This window comes from Alosa pseudoharengus, unplaced genomic scaffold, assembly GCF_046254945.1.
Source record: "Alosa pseudoharengus isolate Yale_2024_CS ecotype anadromous, Long Island Sound unplaced genomic scaffold, YU_APseudo_1.1 YU_APseudo_1.1_scf_21, whole genome shotgun sequence".
Taxonomy (NCBI): Eukaryota; Metazoa; Chordata; class Actinopteri; order Clupeiformes; family Clupeidae; genus Alosa; species Alosa pseudoharengus.
In genome coordinates, this window is record NW_027468674.1 from 23,387,645 (window position 1) to 23,408,935 (window position 21,291).

The 21,291-nt window shown below is 40.9% G+C and overlaps 1 protein-coding gene across 10 annotated transcripts in view; it reads left to right on the top strand.

Annotated features, from left to right (window-relative positions):
* Positions 1-21,291, top strand: part of myocd (myocardin) — a 92,469-nt gene that overhangs the window by 36,046 nt on the left and 35,132 nt on the right. For all 10 annotated transcript variants that reach the window (XM_076298192.1, XM_076298196.1, XM_076298199.1 and 7 more), the window contains one exon: positions 10,201-10,364. In XM_076298192.1, the coding sequence (XP_076154307.1) occupies positions 10,235-10,364 (130 nt within the window). In that variant the 5' untranslated portion in view covers positions 10,201-10,234. The remainder of the gene's footprint in view (positions 1-10,200; positions 10,365-21,291) is intronic.

The following is a 21,291-nucleotide window of genomic DNA, read 5'->3' on the forward strand; positions in this document are numbered from 1 at the left end:
TGCATTTTTTACAGTTTACGAATCAATACCATTTGCCAAATTGGCAAATGTGATAACCATATTAGTACAATGTCACTAACTTCTCCAGAAACTTATCAGAACAACGATATTTAGTTCTCATGGAAAATTTATAGTCAACGAACCCGGACACCGGACCACCGGCACGCATGAAACTTGTCGTGCTCGTAGCACCTCTAGGCTGATAGAGGCTTTTCAGCCCCGTGGGGTCATCTCGTTGGTAACATGGTAATAACAGACCCTTCTTGGAAATCAGTCTGAGGAGGGTGTAAATCTTTGTGTGTGTGAGTGTTGATCCTGTAGATAAATAAGTGAGGAAAAATCTCTCTGTAGTTTGTCCACCCTGTAATCATCAAGGAAGTCCTTGGTCTTTACGTCAGTTGACATGGAAGTCCATTAAGATCAAATCGGTTTCTGACCATAATCATCTAGTTCTGCGTAACAATTGATCCTTGAGTGGATTTGCATGATACAAAATATGTTTCTGTTGCCTTGAAGCATAGTATAACCTCAGTAGAAGTCATTTTGTTATGAGTCTCAGAGATGAAACAGTACCTGTGGGCTACAGTCTGGTTTTTCCGAAAGGAACTTTTTAATCTGAGCAAGAGCAGAAAAAGCATGGTGACAGGGTCCTTCTTGTTTTTTGATGGTCTGCGTTCCCCAAAAGGAACGTGCCCTTTCATCTGAGCCGCTAGCAAGCCTTCACCTTTATGGATAGCCCACAATTGTTAGGCAGCAGAATTGTTGGCAAATCGCAAGAAAATCAACAAAGTGAATTCTGTGGCGCATGGGCCTCGTCAAGCGAGGCGGCAAAGGTGGAAGCTCCTGTAAAGTGTCACATAAATGTTTGTCTTCAGGAATGTGCTGGTAAGCATCACCAGATTGTCTCTTTCCATTTCCCCAACCCCCCCACCACCACCACCACCACCACCCCTCCCATTTGCCACGGGTGCTAACGTTCTTTCCCTGGGATGGGCACTTTGTCACTAAAAGGGTATTTCGTTGGCCAAGTCGGCCCTGAACTGGGAACGATCCAAAGTGTGTTACCGCCGGCTGAGAACACTTACCCTGCTTATTCATTTCTCTTTTTTTCTGTCATTTTCCCCCTTCTTCTGATGCAGACCCCTCTTGTTTGTGTAGAACAAGTCACTTGTTTAGCTTAAAAACCCCGTGGCCTCTGGTTCATCAGTTAACCCCTTGCCCCGTGTACAATTCTGTAGTTTCTGTTTGTTTAAAGAGAGCATGTGTATGACAGAGTAAGTGAAAGTGAAAATGCGGCGAAAAAAAAGTGTCGAGCACATAAACCTCGAAGTGCCAAATGGCTGACGGGGACCTCACGTACACCAGAGGCCATACAATTAATCTCTCCGTTTATAAAGCCAGGCTTTGTGCTAATCAGTCATTGGTTTCATTGCTCCTTTGCCATGACATCCTCAGAGCTTTTTGGAGGATATGTAGTTAAATCTTTAGGCTACATGCTGACAAACAAATGTACAAGACAATCTATGCTAGACATTCACTATATAGGCTACTGTGGAGGTTGTTAACGATCATTGATGACCGTATAAGTAAAAATGTCGGCTATGTTGCTGACAGGATAGATTTTTTTTAAAACCACATGACAAATGCTCAATACTTTTACCAACAATTAAGTCAGTCATATAATGTGTTAACTATTAACTTAATGTTACTTAGAAAACTGTCCAGTCAAACTGTCACCTTTTTGGATAGACCATCACTCTAATGCATTTCCTGGTTGTCCTTTTGATTGACAGCTCAAACACACGCTCGACATGTCAAACTTCTGTAGCATTACTCCCAGCTGATTCTGTAAGGAGACTCTGACAGACTGGAAGGCTGTGATGTGGTGTGTTCGGGGAGGTTGTTGTCCGCGGTGTGCTGCCAGTGCTAGTAAAGAGGCTAGACCTGTTACAGGTTAGGGCAGACAGAGCGCATGTTCAGTGCCACTCATAATTACCATCATGCTGCAGGCGTTTCCTCACCAGGCCTCTGTTTGTTTGCTCACGAGTTTAAACTAAAAAAAAAAAATGTATGGATTGCTTCATCAAGAAGGCTCTCAGCAGAGTTACATTGATAACTGACCTTGGTGTGTTTTAAATCAGCTTGACAAAGTCTGCCCAATAGGAATAGCATTATTGATGAGAGCGGATGTGAATGTTGGGTTACCCAAGGTGGTGTTTAGTATGGCTCAAAGGACTAGTTGTTCCCCAGCAGAATCAGATTGGACAGTGAGTTAGCAAACATGCCATGCACATTCATGAGGCCAGGTAAAATCTTTGGAAGCACGCTTTTCACCCCAGTGTTTGTCTGAATCATTGTGGTTCAGCTTAATTGATCTATCATTGTTGTTCACAATTAATCATGCTGCCCATTGACATCGTATGTTTTTTATTTGTAGTGTGATGTAGTGAGTAGTACAGGCACTATGGCCTAATATCAACACCAATGTCATAAATATATTGCTGTGTCTATAGCAATCAGGTTGCAGTGCTATCAATAGCTTTTCAGTGATGAGTTGAAGCAGCACTCTTCTCCAGAATATATTAGAATAGGCTTCAGTTGAGATGACTTGGAGTATGACGTGGTCTTGTAGTCATACAGTGCATTTTTACACAGATTACAGATAATTGACTGGTGGGTGATGTAATTCTAGAATAAACTGCTCAAAAAGGTATCCTTGGCAATATATTCAAGAACAAAACTAATCCATTTGTACCTTTTTGATCTTTCGCATGACATTCAATCAAGGAATTCAAAGTACAATTCAATTAAGATATTTTTTCAAGCTAAAATCAGTGACTCAATAAGGCATCTGTCTTTGCCAAACATCTACTACATGTAGAGTTATGGAGGGATGTTTCACTTCATGGAAATTAAATTAACAGACAGGAAGACTAATCCACTTTTATCTCTCCGTTCTGAAGATCTTTCGAAGCAAAAGTAGCTCTGAGTGTTCCCACCTGTAATGAAATTTCAACTCGCGTTTGGCAATGGCCATGACCATTTCCCCCACATATACTGTAGGTACATGTATACCTTCAAATAAAACCATTAGAGCATACACATATGAGGTGTGGCAATGTATTGTTTAGATTCTGATGAGCTTTACCATTGCAGGCATATCAGATACCACCACATCCCTGGTGACCATTGGAGGATTATCTGGAGACATACAGATGCCTTTTATAAGATTAGGCTCCAAGCTAATAGGGAGCAGTTGTAGTGCTCAGACTCCAATGGTTTGCCTTCAATAATCCATCACAGTGCATTTGTTAAGACCTAAATATGAATTGAAATTACAGCTGGATGGGGACTGCCCATTCTCAAAATACTTGTTTAATTCTGTGAGCAGAAAGCTGTAAGCAAAGCTAAACAGATGAACACTCTTTATCTGTGTCAGAGAAAGCAAATGTCAATTTCAAATGTAACACTCTGAATTAAAGACATCTCGCAGTAAGACAACTCCTGCCATCAAACAGAAAAAAAAATCAATGAATTTATTCACAACTAAAAGACTGGGAATCTTTTGCATGAATGCATGAATGGAAAGTTTTTTTTTCCCAAAAAAAAAAAAAACAGGATTCCAGGGAGGTCCCCTGTGTTTTGCCTGTGATGGGTATGGTGCGTTAAAGGTTGTCACACAAAACCCAGGAGAAGTACACCCACTGTAAACTTTCCGGGAGCTTTTTAAACACTGCCAGTGCCAGCCCACTGCGGCCGAGCCGAACCAGAGAGCCTCACGAGAAAATGTCACACACAAAGACTTTGCCAGCCTCGCAGGAGATTATACGGTTTCTTTGTATTTATATTACCTTATGTATTTATATTACATGGCTTCTTTCTATTTCGCAAGTTAAACACACACGGTATTATTCATAGTGCTGCAGGGAGACCTGTTGCGTACCAGGATGATTGGTGGGCACTCACGAAGCTAAGAATGACGAAGTCATTCGCACCCAAGGTTAACACAGGACAAAATGACTTTGGTCGAGGAATCCGAAACGGAACATAGTGTTGAAATGGGAAATCAAATAAGAAAAATGGGACATATTTGTATGTCAGCGAATGTAAGCAAAACACTGAATATATTTTGGGGACTTTTGGAGAGGATCGCACATTCTTTCTCATGGTACTGGTTATAGTCTTGATGGATAGAGGAGATGTTGAGTTTCAGCAATGTGGGATGCATCTCGAATTGTGTATCAGTGTCACCTTGAACTAAAATAAACCAAACAATTAAAGCCAGAAAACATAAATTACAACAATTTTTGAGTGCCAGAGACCACAAAACTTATGAAAACCTTTATGAACCGTATGAAAATAATACAAAAAAGGATGTTTTTCAGAGGTTCTGCATGTACTTCACAGTTGTACTTCCTCGTGGGTCATGGTCGTTGAACTTGACTTGCATTACTAGTTACGTGAGTGGAAACGCGTGATGAATAGGGATCACGTTCTGAGAGATATAGTGTACTATGGAGTGTAAACCCCCCACTAAGGGATCCCTCAAAGGTCAGTACATTCAACTCCGAGCCGGTCTGCGTACATATTTCTAGTCCTGACCACAGGCAGACGGAACCTGTGGAGGGAGGGGGGAGGGGGGGCAATAGCCAATGCTTAAAACAAAGCATAATTTATTTTAGCGGAGCATAATTACAGGCGGGCAAACATAGCGAGCCTGATGCGTTTGCTGGCAAGGACCTGCGCTACTTTGTTAAGCACAGCACCAGAGGCACGAGTGAATTTAAAGGAGACACTTGCAGCATCGAAGTCTGCTCTCTCACCTGTCACTGGGTAAGGGTTGGTGGGGGGTGTATGTGTACATTGTGTGTGGAAAGTTCGTCAGCATGGCGCCTTCTCATGGCCTTCGGTTATGATGCCTTTTAATCATTGGAGCATATGTTTTTCTCTGAACATGTGCTCTGTGGCTTTCTTGAATTACCCACGGCACATAAAACATCATATTTCACATAATTAATGTAGGGTATATTCAGCTAATGATCAAACACGAGAAAGTAATCAACCAGCTAGTTATGATTTGGAAATTCGTCCATTGTATTTCTGGACAAACGAAACGCGCCTTTCTTTACTGTGGTGTACTCTACACCCAGAGAATAAATCATCTTTATTCTCACTCCATAGAGAACCTTGACTACTTAGAGACTTTGGATACTTTATTGATGAATCGGTTCATCTAAACACAGTAGTGTGCATTAATGATCCAATTAATGCGCATTTTCTCCTAGTCTGTAGAACCATCTTCCATCCTTGTTCCTGCGCAAAGCAGAGCGGTGTCATGATTCAAAGAAGCTACTGCAGAAGTAATGTTGATTTTGGCGCCAAGAGATGATGGTGAAATGTTTGTCTATTGTGGGCTCTTGTTCATACAAGCTGTGCAGTGGTCACACAAAACGAATGAAAAACACAGAGAAATGTAATGTCTATTTAACGAGTTTTGGGTTGCCCCCTGATATATTTACATGGCAGAAGCCCTGTTTGTCATACTGCTTGAGAGCTGACATCTGTTGAGCTCTGAAATCATCACAGACTCTCTGCTTTGGTTATAATCTTTCTTGGCATCTACGGCTCACAGTGCTGTGTTTTTGCTTGATGGAATTTAAGTAATTTTCTGTGGAGTTTTGAGTATGAGTGGGTTTGGAATATCTTCCTTTGTATTTCTCCCGGCCTGTTAGGAACATGCAACCCCTTCGTAAGTGGATGTTCATGAGCATTGTGCCAAACCACGGATACATTTTGCGTGTGTCTATATAGTTTTGCTCGAAACAAATCTGCTAGTGTCTTTGTAAAAGTATATATGAGGTATCCGCTTTGAGGAATGAGCTAATGGGTACTCTCTGCCTGTTAGGAGAACTTCAGTGTGGAGGGCCAAGGGGCCATCAGTTTGAGGCCAGCTCAAGCACACTGGGCACAGTTCTTTTCAAATAAACATGTTAGCAAATATATTGGGGGGTCTTCCCCCTTTTGCCCCAGTTCTATTTATTTAAAGGTTTAAACTCTCAGATTTACGTGTAGAGTTTACATAGCTAATCTCGCATAAGTAACAGCACTGGTGTAGATGCATCAGCCGTCGGCCACAGCTTTTAAGAAAAGGTCCTAGACTAAACCACATTGGTAATAAAAAAGGTGCTAAAGTAACAAAAAGCTTGGGTTGTTTAATACATTCTTCAACCAATAACCCAAATAGCACACTGTTAAATAACCTCAAATAAATCCGCAATTTGCAGTAGGATGCACTGTAAATTACTTTGGCCTTTTCAGGCTGATATTTATCTCAGTATAGTGTTATGTATGGAGATGAATAAACATTAGGACAAAGGACTGGTGATTAATAGAGAGCTGAGATCTACAGTAGAATAACAGCCCTTACCAGTCACAACGCTCATATGCAATAATTTGCCACTGTGTAGAAACTTTGGGGTATGTAGTTTTGTTTAGCTGTCTCTGAATAGACACTGTATGGTTTTTGTGGTTGTTAGTAGTTTGCAAATAGCATTAACTATATAAAAAAATCAAAGATGTTACTTCCTGTGTCTAAAACCATATTCTGGATACATGTATCAGTTGTTTAAAAAATCAATAATCTTCAGAGTACTGATGCCAGTAGTATGCTTCTTACCATCAGTTTCAAGTAAATCCAAGCCTCAATGTGGAGCCTGCAGTCTTTTACAACACTTGTCTTGTCTTGTCACTTGACAGTTGACTGCTGCAGTTCGCCCAACTTCGCAAACACTTGTGTTATATTTTCCGTTTGAAAAACGCGGGGTCACCGGTGTGTCTGACTCCACTCGCCAGATGGGGTTTTCCTATAAACAAGTTCACAGGGAATATTTATACAGCCTGTGGCACCTGACGCCATAACACTCATGACATTCTGTTTAGTAGCCAATGTTGCCATAAGTCACTTTGGAGAATTAAGTAAATATTTTCAATATAGCCATGCTATTGTTTATTATAGAATGGCAAAAGCCCTAAATCTTGCCAAATCCTTGTGTTAAAAAGTCCGTTAATAACAACTTGTCGGACTATCTCTGCACTCTGCTGGTACCCTTTGTCATGTCATGTATTGTGTATTTACTTTCATGTAAATCCTTATGTGTGTCGCCTTTTCCTTGTCCATTAGATAGTTAGGTGTCAGGTATCCTGAGCTGTGCAATCAGTCTTGTGTTGTTTTCACTGCTTCACAGCAAAGCCTTTGAATACTGCAGATGTCCCACATTCATAAATGTCACCACTCTCAAGTGTGGGTTTACATTCCATTGGGATTTTATTCACTCTCCTGTCCAGTTTTTGCTTTGTCCATCCTCCCATTTGTTGTCTGGGATGCACCTCTTGGATACTTGGTCTCTATGGTTTTTGTCAGGCGACAATCTGTCTTGACTGGACTGTTGTTCTCTCGTTTGCCTCTGATGTGGTGTGAAGAGAAACTCGTGCTAGGCTAAAGTTTGCTAGGCTGTTGCAATTAAGCCGTAAAATGCTTGAATGCAGACGTTAATTGGGAGGCCAGAGAGAGAGAACCCAGTGTTAATTCCAACAAAAAGTCAAAGTCATCCCTGGAAGTCCTGGAATGACCCCAAGATAAATAATGAAAGCAATGAAAACCTCCCATAAATTTGGCACCGTCTCAACTCAACTGGTGGTCAGCTCTTGAAACAAAAAAAAAAGGGACATGAAACAAAGGGAGATGAAAAAGAGTAGAAATAAAACAAATAAAGTAGCCAAAAGGAAGGGGGGGGGGGCAGTGGGGGAGAGTGACGATTAAAAAAGACAAGATGAAAGAAAACATTCCACCTCAAACCACACCACAAGCTCATTTATGCATTAAAAAAAGCCTGGGCTTCTATGTGATACTGTAGACACAGTGTGCTTTGCAGTAACCCACAGGCCTGATGTCCCCCAGCCGCTCTCCACTCGAACCACAGAATACATTTTAAAATAGACAAACACTCTGCAGCATAGCCACCACTCTAAACGAACCTACCTTACAATAGCCTCATTTCAAAGTCAGCAGACGTGTGGTATGGCCTATGTTTGAATAAGCTTACCACAGAGGCTACTGCACTGCACAGACCAGAGATGGCTGTATACCACCAGTGGAAAGAGCTGTAACTGTTAATGGATAGGCTTGGCTGACATGTAGGTTAGTGTGGGTTGAATAATAAAAGGCTTTATGAGGGCAAGCCACAGATCTGAATTCTGTGCTCCGTGTAGGTGGAAGATGTTGTCGCTTTTGACACCATTCAAACTACCAAAATGATGCTGCCCTTGTTTATTGTGAGAGACGTCACAGCTTAGGGGAGGACTGTTCCACCGAAAGACTCGCGAAAGCCGATAACCACTTACACCGGTGATGCTATTGGTGATTATGGATGAAGCTGCGAGCTGCATCTCGGTTGACTGCGGCCACCCTTTAAATATGGCCTCCACGCGACACATCACCCGCTCTAAGTGCCGATGCTATCTTACACACTAGCTGGAGCCTTTGAAGACGACTCCTTGATTTTATGATTTTATTTTATTTCCTCCGCACAGATCTGGGTGGCTGTGTCATTGAACTCTAGGCTTACCACACACATGTACGTGGACCTACACTTTACTACACCGCTTCCCTGGGCTTGAGCTGTCACGCGCATATAAATTGTTGGAGCCTGTTTTAGACTAAGCATTAAAGTTAGGCCCATCTGTTAAGGACCCAATAAAGAGGCTGAGTGGAGATTTGGAGGAGAGATATGTATTCCCTGGTCTCCGTTGCATTGAAGGTATGCTTGTTTTCGACTCTTATTGGTGAGGTAAAACAGTAGTGATAGGTGTCTGTTCTCAATGTTTGTTGAAAGAGAAAGAGTCTGTTTGTTTGTTTGTTTGTGTGTGTGTGTGTGTGTGTGTGTGTGTGTGTGTGTTTCTGTGTTTGTGCAGATATGTACTTTGTGTGTATGAACATATTACACAGTGATTATTTCACTTTGTACATTTTATGGAATTAGTAAGGGGCTAAAAGAGCACACATTGCAAAAAGAAACTTCCTTTTCTTCCTTCCTTCTTCCTTCTTTGTATCATTGAATCATTCTGCAGTGTAGTGGATGAACTTAAACCTTTGATAATGGTTCCCTACAGTATCTACTCATTTTAAGTGTTTGTGCATGTGTTTGAAATAAAAACAGAATCACAGCAAGACTGCTCTGGAGTATAATTAGCACCTTATAGGTCTCAATTTGATTTGACATTACAAGCGGATTACAAACACAGAACAACTTGAACCAGAGGTGTAAAAAATCCCTCTGGAACTGTTGTCCTGACTTGTAAAAGTGATTTGGCCGCAGGGAAGAGCTTGCACCTTGCTCTCGAATTCATTGCTCCCACTTTTATTAGAAATATGCAGTTCATTGTAGGAATATCATGAAATGTATCTACGTGTGTATTTTTTTCCCTTCTCACTACGATTTTAGGAGGTGGTTCTGGCCCCTGAATTGTGCAATAAATTGGCAGCATGGCTTCAATAACAGCACTATATTTATTAGACACGACAGTCTGGGGGAATTAATGTCCTTCAAACGTCTAAGTGGTTTTCAAAACACAGTTTATTAAAGAAAACAGAGATGTATGTTTGTAGTGCCCTATGCGGTTTGTTTCTGTAGATGATGTACTATACATAGGAAAGACTTGGCCTGTCCGCGGAGGAGCCGGGGGTCTCATTTTTCACGGCGACACATAGCAGGGGCTCACTCTTAGCTACTGAAATCGGGCCTTGTGTGTTTAATATTTGGACAGAGGTAGCCACGTTAAAGGTCTGCACTTTGTAAGTTCTGGAGATGAATAAGTTGTGTGGCGTGCCTGAATGAAAGAAGCATTTGTGTGCTTTCAAGCGGGATTAGGCTTTGTAAATAAACAGACGGACTTTGTTGATTGTTATATCTCTAGTACTTGAAAAGGGCTTTCCTGGAAATAAAGCCTCTTGTCTCGCTTTTGTGATGGGCTTTAATTTCTAAAGATTTTTACTTTGTTGCTTTGTTGCTTGTGACCATATGCTTATCTAGGACTGAACCACAAGTGATCAAAAAACATCCGAAGTGTCATAGATTACAGCTCTTCCTTTCTCTCTCTCTCTCTCTCCCCCTCCCTCTCTCCCTCCCTTCCTTTTCTATACAGAACTATGTGAAAGGAGTATGTGCTGGTCAGGGCAATGAATGTAAGGACTACAGAGAAGAGTCCTGAACACACATTTCCTAAGCCTCATCATGCTCCTGAGGACACAAGCAACTCAGTACTGCGTGCTCCTATGCGGAGATCAAATCAAAGGGAGAGCAAGAACGGTAAGTTTCCACCTAGGGTCATGGGCCAATTGGCCACAGTCATTGTACGCTCGCAATCATATGTATTAATGGCATAAAGCTAGGTAGTAATGCAAATGTGAATTTCCATGATCATGATCTGCATTGTATTGGCTATATGTTACGATACACGTGTAACAATCAGGGCTACGTAAGCCTTGGTTTGTAAGCATCTCTGAACACAAAAGTTTGAGTCATTTTTGGATTGGATCTTTCAAAGCTTAAGATAGGCCGCCGTCTTAACAGTCACTCTCCTTCGCCAATGTACATACCAGGTAAATAGGTAAGTATGCAAAAACGTGGTCCATGCCAAGCAACTCCCCAGGCCAGATAAAACAAGCTCGTTTGAACGTTTTATTAAAACCAGCTGATGACTAATCCATGCTGAAATATCGGTACGCTCTGCTTTTCGACTTCACAGTCTAATCAAACCAGCTTAAATGCCACTCGAATCACAAGGTCGGAGGGATGAAAGTATTTGCGGAATCCTGTGATAGAACCTTGTATTTTTAGAATGGATGGTTCCCTGGGCTCCCCAGCGCACGGCAAAAGAAATACAGCAGTTCCCACTTCACTTTAAGAGCCGACAGAAGTTTTCCATGATGTCATGTATGGCGCTTGGGTGAGAGTAATTGAGGAGGCAAATGAACACAAACTCGAGTCTCCCCGAGTTCGGCCATTCTGTCTTTTTATTTATTTATTTATTTATTTGTTTACTTGTGTGTGTGTTCTTCATCCTCATGGTTTAAAAGAGGTAATGCCTTAAGAACTCAACAATGCAGTGTTACACACAATGCGTCAGTGCTCCAGGACATAAATTCAAATGAAAGATACAGTGATGATGCCATCATAGGCTTGGATTTTCTACTGAGTCATCCCCAACTGAACTGCTCCAGTTTCAAAGATGAACAGGAGTCACCGTGGAAACGGAGGAAGCTGGGGATGAGAATAGCTTTGAGCATGTGGAGTCTGTTAAATCATTAGTTGTAGACAGTTTCTTCAAGCTGCATTTGCTTTAAAACAATGTTACATCACTAATTCACATTGTCATGTGTCTGTCTATTTAAAATGGTAAACATTAAACAAGAGGGAATAAAGGGGTTCCACGAAAGATTGAAATACAACACATTGGTCTATACTGAAATGCTGAGGAAGAGTGTACTTGTGAATAGCTGTTTCATCATATAGAATCAGTGACGTTATTGATTCGGGACATGGTAATGTTTGGTAAGGTCATGTTTTGGGAGTGTGGTTTTGACAGAAGCATTTAGCTGAAGGCTACTTCTGCAAAGTAAATTAATAGTAGTGACATGGATGCTGCCATACTTTATGCCAGATTATGGTGCTCCCTCACAAGAATATTTGCCTGCAGTCACTTATCAGACACTTTATTTCCCTTCATATCCATTTATAGGACTGCACACACTAAATTGACCTAAATGAAACTATCAAACACATTGTGCCTTACACTGCTACAACTTCGCCCTTACACTGTGAAACTGAACTATCAGGGACACTTTGAGTATCTTTATGTACAGACTGTAAAAGGAGATGTGTATCCTGAATATTTACATGAATATTTTTCTGGCAACCCCTTACTGTTTAATGGCAACCTTGGTCAATACCTGAATAAGTGTCCCTGTAGCTGAACTGGTAGAGAAAGCTGCTGATAACATGAATGAGTGTTTGAGCACAGCTACTGATAAAGACGTGTCTGTACTCTAAGCTGCTTTGTCTGAAGGTATCTGCAGAGAGAATGAAAGGAAATAACAGGCAAAGGAAGTATGCAGGTTGCCTTCACAAACCAAACCAATCCATTATTTTGTTTCTCATTATTCATTCATGTTGTTTTCTCATAATTGTGTATTCACTATGTTCTGCATACTTTGATGGGCTTGCTTAATAAGTTGTAGGCCTGTCAATGCAAAAAGCAAGTAGGCCGCAAGGCTTTTTGTGTGATCCACTCTTATGAAATATCTTGCAGCGGTTACACATGTTACACAGCTCTACAGGGCAGACCACATTACTAACGTTTTGTTGCCTTACCACAACTTAGTGTGTGAAGCGAGTTTAAGCCATTTTAATGAAGACACATTTGTATCTGCCTGACATCAAATGCATGGTCTTGACACAGGCCACTTATTATAAAGCTGAGCAATAATGCTCAGGTTTGGAAATGAGCTAGTGATCTATGGTGGCATAATCGAACGTTTCATATGGCTGTAAATCCATGGCTTGTTTGTTGTACAAGCATGCAGCTGTAGTTCCAGAAGTCTGTCAACAAGTCTGAGTTTAGTTCCATATGAAAAATTGTGGGAGTGAATCTCTGTTTTTACCAAGACACATCCAAGGTTAACTCTTACGTGTCTTAGATTGCTTGCATTTTCAGTACATACTGTACAGTGCAGACCGAGTAGATCTCTGTTCGCATACCCCTGTGCGCTTTATCCAATTGAGCGCAAAGAGTATTAATATAGATTAAGGATCTTGTTTGTGTTGATGAACATTTGGACTTCTCTAAATTTTACTACTAGCAGAATTACTGGTTGTTTAGACTCTGTGATGGCTACTGGTGTAATTGTGTATAGTGCCTGAATCCTTTTGTTAATCTTAGTACCATATCAGTCTCATCAGCCTTTTTAGAGGATTTTCCTTGAGGGAGTGAGTGAAATAGTTGGTGACCAGTGGCTCTCTTTAGAGAGGAGAACACGTAAAAAAAAAACGAGTGGCACTGTAGCAGGTAATCCAAGCATATGACCCAAAATGCTGATCCTTTTTGCAAACACCTAATTCCTTTGTTTGAAGAGCGCTCTTAGATTGATGGTTTTTGGACGCTGACGTCAGTCCTTTTTGTTATGAAACGGCTTTCAGTTTTCCACTGAAATCATACAATTATGGAGAGGAGGCTAATCTACAGGGAATCTTGAAAGGAGACATGTGTTGAATTGGTCTAGGTTTCATTCTCCACATTCTGCTGTGAGCTTGTCCATCAGGCCCCCGAGAGCGAGTGTTATCCAAGTTATTGTCTGTCTGGTTTCAGACTACCCCTGCACAATGTCGAGAGTCACCTTTGTGTAAAGGTCTGTTGTCTCACACCAAACACAGCAAGCATATTGTTTTGATGTGTCAGAGGGCATCTGATTTCAGACCACTCAGAGCTGTTAAAACAGTCCACATGATGGCATCATTCACACAAATGCTGGTTGGTGCAGAGCTTTTTATCTCACAGATGAAAAGATTGACTTGTGCCATCAAAAATTGTGAGCGGGGTTGCAGACTGCCATATGTAGTTTGATACTTTTTCTTTTCCTTTTAACGGCCTCGAGACTGTCTATTTGTTAGTGTCAATGGTGCGTGTTCTGGTTCTGAACATAAGAGCACCTGCTACCATAAATACCTTCTCAGTCTTAATTGGATCGGGTCCTGATTCGGCCCAAGTCCGCTTCATCTGGGCCAGAATAGGGCAGGGGCTGGGGCTGAGGATGTTTGTGAGCTCTATAGCTTGATCAATAGGTCTGAAAGAAAGACTAAAAGGTTAGAAAACCTGCAATCACCATTGCCCCTGGCGAGACTTCAGAGAACCCCGATTGATTGGCTAATTCCATCAGCCCTGAACAGGTTGTTGTTTCTTCAGTTGAAGTGGGGCTTGTGTTCTATCATGTATTGTATCAATTCGCAAGATGCAAAATCACTTTTAAATAAGCGATACCATCTCAAAGAGGAAATCACATTTTGGGAAGCAGGGAGAGAGCGAGAGAGAGAGAAGGAGCGGTCCAACCACACCAGGTTTCTGGCACCTCTCAAGGGAGCAACACCTGCTTCGGCTCCCTTATTGTTGCAATCTGGACCCAGTGAAATGGTACGCCGGGAGATGCTTTCATGTGAATTCCATGCTGATTTTGCGGTGACTGTGGGTGAGAGATTACACTCATCTGGATGAAATTGCTCACCGGAGCAGGCGAACATTTGATCGCCTGATCACTTGATCTCCTGAGTTATGAGCATTTTGTGTCCGTCTATAGCAGAAAACATAGCAGCAGTCACAACCACAGTGATTGTAATTATTCGACATGTGTAGCTTTGTAAGGACAAAGGAAGGAAGAAGGAAAGAAAGATAGACCAAATGAAAAAAGACAAAGTAATAAAGCTTGCCATGACATCATAGAATGAATAGATCTTTGGAAGAGATTTAAGAATGGAACCACCTCGGCATTAAACAACCCACTGGGATGCCTCTCACAAGAATGCAGGGTTACCCAAATTCAACACAGCTAATGAACCGTTCAGCTCTGAAGGGCAAAACAAACCCTCTCACTCCCAGTCCATAGTACTGCCTCAGAGTCAGACCCGGAAAAAAAGCCTCTCCCGTTTGTTTCATTGCATGCATTTGTATCGTACATCAGGTTTTCAGGCGGAATAAAAGCAACATTTACAAGGAACTGCCAAAATGTACTGCTGATACCATCGGCGGAAAATAAAAACAAAATACTCGGCCCAGCATTTTCTCATTAGGCAACAGGTGGAATCTGCGGTAATAAGTTATTCCTGTTGTTGTTCTGCCCTCCTAATTCATCCATGAAATTGCACATATGTGCATTCATCATTTGATTTCAGATTTTTTTTTTGCTTTTTTTTGCTTTTTTTTTTTAAACAGAGCCAGTAATGAAGACTAGTTGATTGATGCGTCTCCGCTGATATTACAGCAACCCTGAAGTCAGTCAAAAGAAACAGATATTTATGGCACGCGCTACAAGATGGAGGGGGAATAAAAGCAGAAAAGCAAAACCAACAAGATGCAAACCCAGAATTTTTTGAATAGTTACAAAAAGCCAAGAGCTCTGCCTTTGAGAAACCTCCCCAGTGTCTGGTAATTGGTATCACATTTAGTTATATTACAGTAAAACATTATTGAAAAGCTCTGAGCTCACAAGTATAAATAAAGCTATCATTACTTTGGTTGCAAAAATGTTTTGCACATATGGCAGGAATGGCCAAAGACTGAACACTGATTTTGTTGTAAGCTTTGAAAAATTCAAAACCGACGCCAAGATATCCTCACCTATCTGGAATGTACAGTTGAAATTGGTTTGCAGCTAATATAAATAAGAGTTAGGCTGGTATATTACAGCCATGGCTGGCTGTCTGGGGCTGCAGGTCTCTAATTCACAGGCGCTCACTCATAAACGTTGCATGTACTCTTGGATGAGAATCTTATACTGACATGTATGTGGTCATGCTGTTAAAATAAACCTGTGTAACAAATGTTCAAGCATGTATTTAGAAGTTAAATGACGGCTGAATTCTGAACAAATGTATCGATGTGACATTACATGCCCTCTGCGGTTGTGCAAGGGAGAGCAGTGAAGCCGCTGCCAAGAAGGCAATAAGAATGTGCAATGTGGGTAACATGTTCACACAAGGGGATTGGCCTGGCATCAGTAAAAAACAGTTTGATCTGTTTGTAGATAAAATGCGACAGCATATCCCAAATACTATTTCTGAGAAGTGAAAAGTTTTTGAGGTTTACTGATTTGAACATTGTGTGCTCCCTCATGAGTCAGGGAACCAGCTTTGTTCAATTTCCGAGTAACGAGAGAGAGAGAGTTGTAATTTGGCATGTGCGAATACATACACCCATTCCTTGCTGAAAATGAATACACTTTGTGATAATGAACTTAAGATATTTGTGGTGGGTTTTTCTCACCTGCTACTGGATAAGACCGTCTCATACTTATGTAGTTGCCAGTCTTCTGGTAAGTGAAAAATCAAGTCAGCTATCTCAAACGTAATAGTAGGCTTTGCAATTTCAGCTAAAATGTCACGGATATCTGCCTTATTCTTCGTTAAAAGTGCTACAAGCACTGTTGGCATTTCACGGTAACATGTTCCAGGCTTAACCACTGTAGGAATAACAGTTTTTGTGATGGTTGTCAGAGGGTAAATCCAGTTTTCTGCAGGCTTCCAAAAACTACTGCTAATGGCAACTTTAGCCTTTGTTTCTCAAGTATTTTCATTGGCTAGTTCCGTATCAATGTCACTTTGTCTTTTCTTGCTTTTCAACTCAGCGATCCCTCCTGCGTTTTGAACTTTGTTATCAGGAATCAGCATTTGATTGTTTGTTGATTAGCAGGTGACTTTTCTCCGTAGCTGTAGGTCTTGTCTGGCTGCTTTCAGTCTCATATTCATGTTCACCACCCTACACAGGCCAGAGAATGAAGCTTTAGCCAGGTAAAAAAAAAAAATACAATTACAGTCCAAATAGGTTGAGCTAATGTTACTGTTGACAGAACCAATAATCTTGCTGGAGGTAAAAAAAACAGTGTAGAAATTGCCTTTGACAGAAAGAAATGGGGGGTTGGTAAATGATATTTAATCACCATCCTTGGACCAGAGATGTAGAATGAGAGCATTTGAACATTATTCTTTGGTTTTGATCCTGGGGCTTTATTCTCTGCTTTGCTCTTCTGCTTTGCCTGATGGCAGGTCGCCATGATTCTCGACCAGCGATTTAGTGTAGGATGTTGAATGTACGCAAGCCTGAATAACTGCTCACTCCCCTAGAACAAGGAACCAGCCAGGTCCAGGCTGCCCCAGGGCCATAGCATGGACCAGCTCTATCTGGCATCAGAGTTGTGTTGCTATCCTCGTGTGAACTCCATAAATGCCTGACGGCGCTATGGACCATTTGGGATGTGGTTTCTCAGGAAAATGCATAATGCATGAGCTGGTGGCAGGTGTACCAAATACTGTACTGTCTTAATCGCCGTTTTAAGACATTAGTGTTGTGTAAGATACAAGATTTCCTTGGAAGGGCCTTGTAGCAAACACATGCAGCTTGAAGCAGAGAGGATAGGACTACCGCGCTAAGGCAGCTCCCAGAAAGCTTCATTAACAAAGATGAATAAATAACACTTGAGATGTTAAAGCAAGGGTCAGAGATAAAGGATTTTTATTGACCAGACTATTTGACAGATGAGGATGGAAGATCATTTACAGTCTTCAATTTCTCACCTCTCTCACTCTAATTAAAATAGTTGAGTTTTTTTCTCAGAATGAATGTTGCTTATATTTCAGGGGAATTAGATCTGGTCCACTTTTCATGGTGTGAATTAGTTTATAATTAGGGTATTCAGTAGCATGCCTATTAAACCAATTCCATAGTTATTTTATACTTTCAACAAATTATGATGCCATTGCTTGGTTTGGATATTATTCCATAATAGTCCTTTAAAGGATATTTTCAGATTACCACATTATCAACTCAGAAGCGTGAAAAAACAAGAGTGTAGGTGAACTGGAAATACTATTTAGGTTAGTTGCAAAGTCCCTGAAGTAACACTAATCACTTGGATACCCCATGATTTCATGCTTAACTGTAAGGAATAATATTTAGATTGATCAGATCTAGAGAATTTTGCACTCATTCACTGGTCGGCTATTACACCATATGATAAGGCCAGTAGGATGTGAAGTATCCGAGTCTAAAGCACAGAGCCACACAACCCGGAAAAAAAGATTAGGTCATTGCATTTGGTGGTCTATTTATAGCCACTTAACCGCTGCATATTAAACAAAGCATTCTGAAATTCAATCAAGGAACCACTCGGCCATGGTGACCTGAAAACAACCCACAGGGTTATTTGAAAACAGAGTGCCGCGGCAGGTCTACCGGGCCCAAGCCTCGCATGTGGCTGGAGAACGGGAGGGACTTAAAACCGTGGATTTCGGGGCAGCAAAGATTAATGAACAGTTTCTTTTTCCAGGTGTTGTATTGTGGATACAAGAGATTTGCGTTGTGAATTTTACCAAGGGAGAAATCCCTTTGCCTTGGAAATGAAAACAGTAACACAATATACCGTCCTGATCCTGCTCCGTGAAGAAGTGAAGCACCGAGACCACATTCCAGGCCCTCACAATATGATATGGAATTCTCATCCTCTAATAGTGTTTTTAGTATTCCGAGCATTGTTACTGAAAGCCCAGCTCATCCATAATGTATTGTGCTGTTTGAATTAGCGATCAGTCATAATTCACTTATATATAAATTGATTAATTCATGAGGTCAGATATTAATAAAGTATGGTACGTCACCCTATATACTGCAGGTTTGCTCAACAAAGAGAACCACTCAGGGCCGACCTCAGTTTGCCATATGAAATCTGTGCATGGACCGAGTATAAAGGGATACGTAATGAAACGACACACCATGTCATTTAATGACAACTAAAACATCAGTTGTTCTGGCTTGAAGGAAGTTATCGGGGCCAGGGCTGGTATCAAGACCAATCCACCTGAAACCAGAATAAGACTAATAATGCTTGGAGGGGTGGGGGGAGGTGAGGGAAAAGCATGCTAGGTGAAATCATTTTCTATAAAATTCCAGACTGGCCTTACTTCCAGGCCTTTTTGTGTGTAGCACAATAAAAAAGAATTCTTTTTTTTTCTGTTTTACTTGTAAGCAAGCAAGGTATGTATCAGGGCTGGGTGGGGTGGGGGGTGGGGAGAGGGAGCCATATGGTAATTTCAATGGGAAACACATGGGGCGGATTAAAGGCATGGTAGTGGTGGTGAGAAGGCCCTGAGAACAGACAGACAGTCCAGTAAACATGACGGGGAAGTTCTCTCTCTCTCTCTCTCTCTCTCTCTCTCTCTCTCTCTCTCTCTCTCTCTCTCTCTCTCTCACTCACACACACACACACACACACACATTCTCTATCCCTTTGTGCACATCTACATCTCTACACACATATACAATGTACACCATGCGCCCATATTAAAACATTAATGTAATTAACACACAAGAACTAACAAACACATACATACACATACAAACACACACACACACACACACACACATACACATACACATACACATACACACACAAACACAAATATAAACATCTGAAGCGTCATTTAAATAGGAACTAGTCAGAGTCTATAACCATTATAATTTATATTGGCGCAAGCTCAAAAAGTCTCAAAACAATGAGGGCCTTTATTATTCAATAAAAGTGTAATATAATACAGTTTACGATTTCCCTTTCGACTAGAAAGCAGATATTTGCAAAACAGTATCGCCCAACCTGTTGTTTTTCAGGCACTTGTGTTGTTTGAAGTTACTCAATTAAATCTGGCAGTTTTGAGCTTGTAGAATTCCACAGACCTAAAGGTTGAAACAACCAATATGTAGAATGGGAAGTAACATCATTAAGAACACAAATGCAGTTGTCATGTCATTTTGTTCACATTGCCTTAACATTTTACCTTTGTTTTCATTGATGTGATGGTGGGCTCTCCTGGAGGGCAATATAGATGTACTCGAGCTTTAAATTCTGGCAACTGTTGAGGTCCATAGAGGATCAGTCACTGGATCATACACAACAATAGCTAATGCAGAAGAACATGTGTTTTAAGCTTGTATGTTCACATATTTAATGGTTACATATGTTGTGACTGCATTAAGAAAGTCATGTAGTCATTTTCCTTAGATCAGTGCCTTGAGTAGCTGAGAGTAGAGAACTGCATTCCCGCAAGTGATTCAAAACAGAACAGTTTACCTTTACTTGGATACAAAGACACAGTTGTTTCTTCCAGCCTGGCAGGAATATTGATCAGAGGATTGTTAAGAAAGGACAGATTTATGAAGTTGGGAAAACGAGCCTAAAAACTGTAGACAGTATTATACAAATACTGGAGAATATTTTGGAGGAAGAAAAATAATATTGTCATCTGACAATGCTACCCTTGATTACCGAGATTGATAGTGTCCCTTGAGCAGGCCACACAGCCACACAAAGACACACACAGACAAACAAAGACACACACACACACACACACACACAAACACACACATTCCTTAGGCAGTAGGTATTGTTAACAAACATGTTAATGCTCCAGAGAAATCCTGGGACTGTGGTGGCTCTGAGATAGTCATCTGTGAGGGTCATACTCACAACTAAAGGCAGTGGGCACAATGAGTCATGGTCTAATGAGACATTTTCCATTCAGGTTACTGGTGTGCTTCATTGCCGTTGCCTGCTTCCTGGCACTGTTGCTATGATGGTACTTCCACAGAACTTGTCTTACTTTGCCAACAATAGGTCCATGCCACAATATGATATACAAAGATGTAAAGATATTATTTTTGTTATCCATTAATACTGTCATTTATTAAATGAAATTACATATTGTAACCATGCGACAGCCCTGAACAGTTTATTCAATTGAGCCATAAAACCAAGTTTCAGTTTTGTTATGACACCTATGCTAAACATGTAAGTAATGTTCATCGTGTTCTCCTGTTAAGGCCTATGGTGTTGTCTGTGCAAGTTACTTTTGTCAAAGTACTGAATGCTCTGTTCTGTTGTAATATGCCGACTGAATTGGCTGTCTGCAGTCTACAGCGTATAGCGGTGCTGAATTCCCTTAATGAAGAAAACCTGGGGCTCAATCAAATGGTCCTAGTGGAAAAATGAGAGCTTTTATCATATATTTCACATTTTAATATGACAGCATGACAAAAATATGGCAGATCAGGAAAGAAATTATCATGGCATGTTGCCCTGTAACAAGTCTTTAATATTGCTTTATGTCCATTGATGTGCCCTTAGATCAGTTGATAAAAAAATGTGTCAACTTGTCACAGGCAGTTATATAATTTTTTTCTCAAGCAGGAAGAGTATGTTTACACTAGCAAAATCTTAGCTAGAGGTTATTAGTCAGTTTTTGGACTCAAGATTTTGCTATTTACTTTTTTCCAGAGTAAATGCAAAATAATAGGATTTGATTCCTTTTCAGGATACAACTCTATTTCTCATCACTACTGTGTAGTGACATTTGTCTTACACTATGTGGTGTAACAACAGTTTGTTTTTCCAACCTTATGACCAGCTTCATGGAAAAAGTCTGA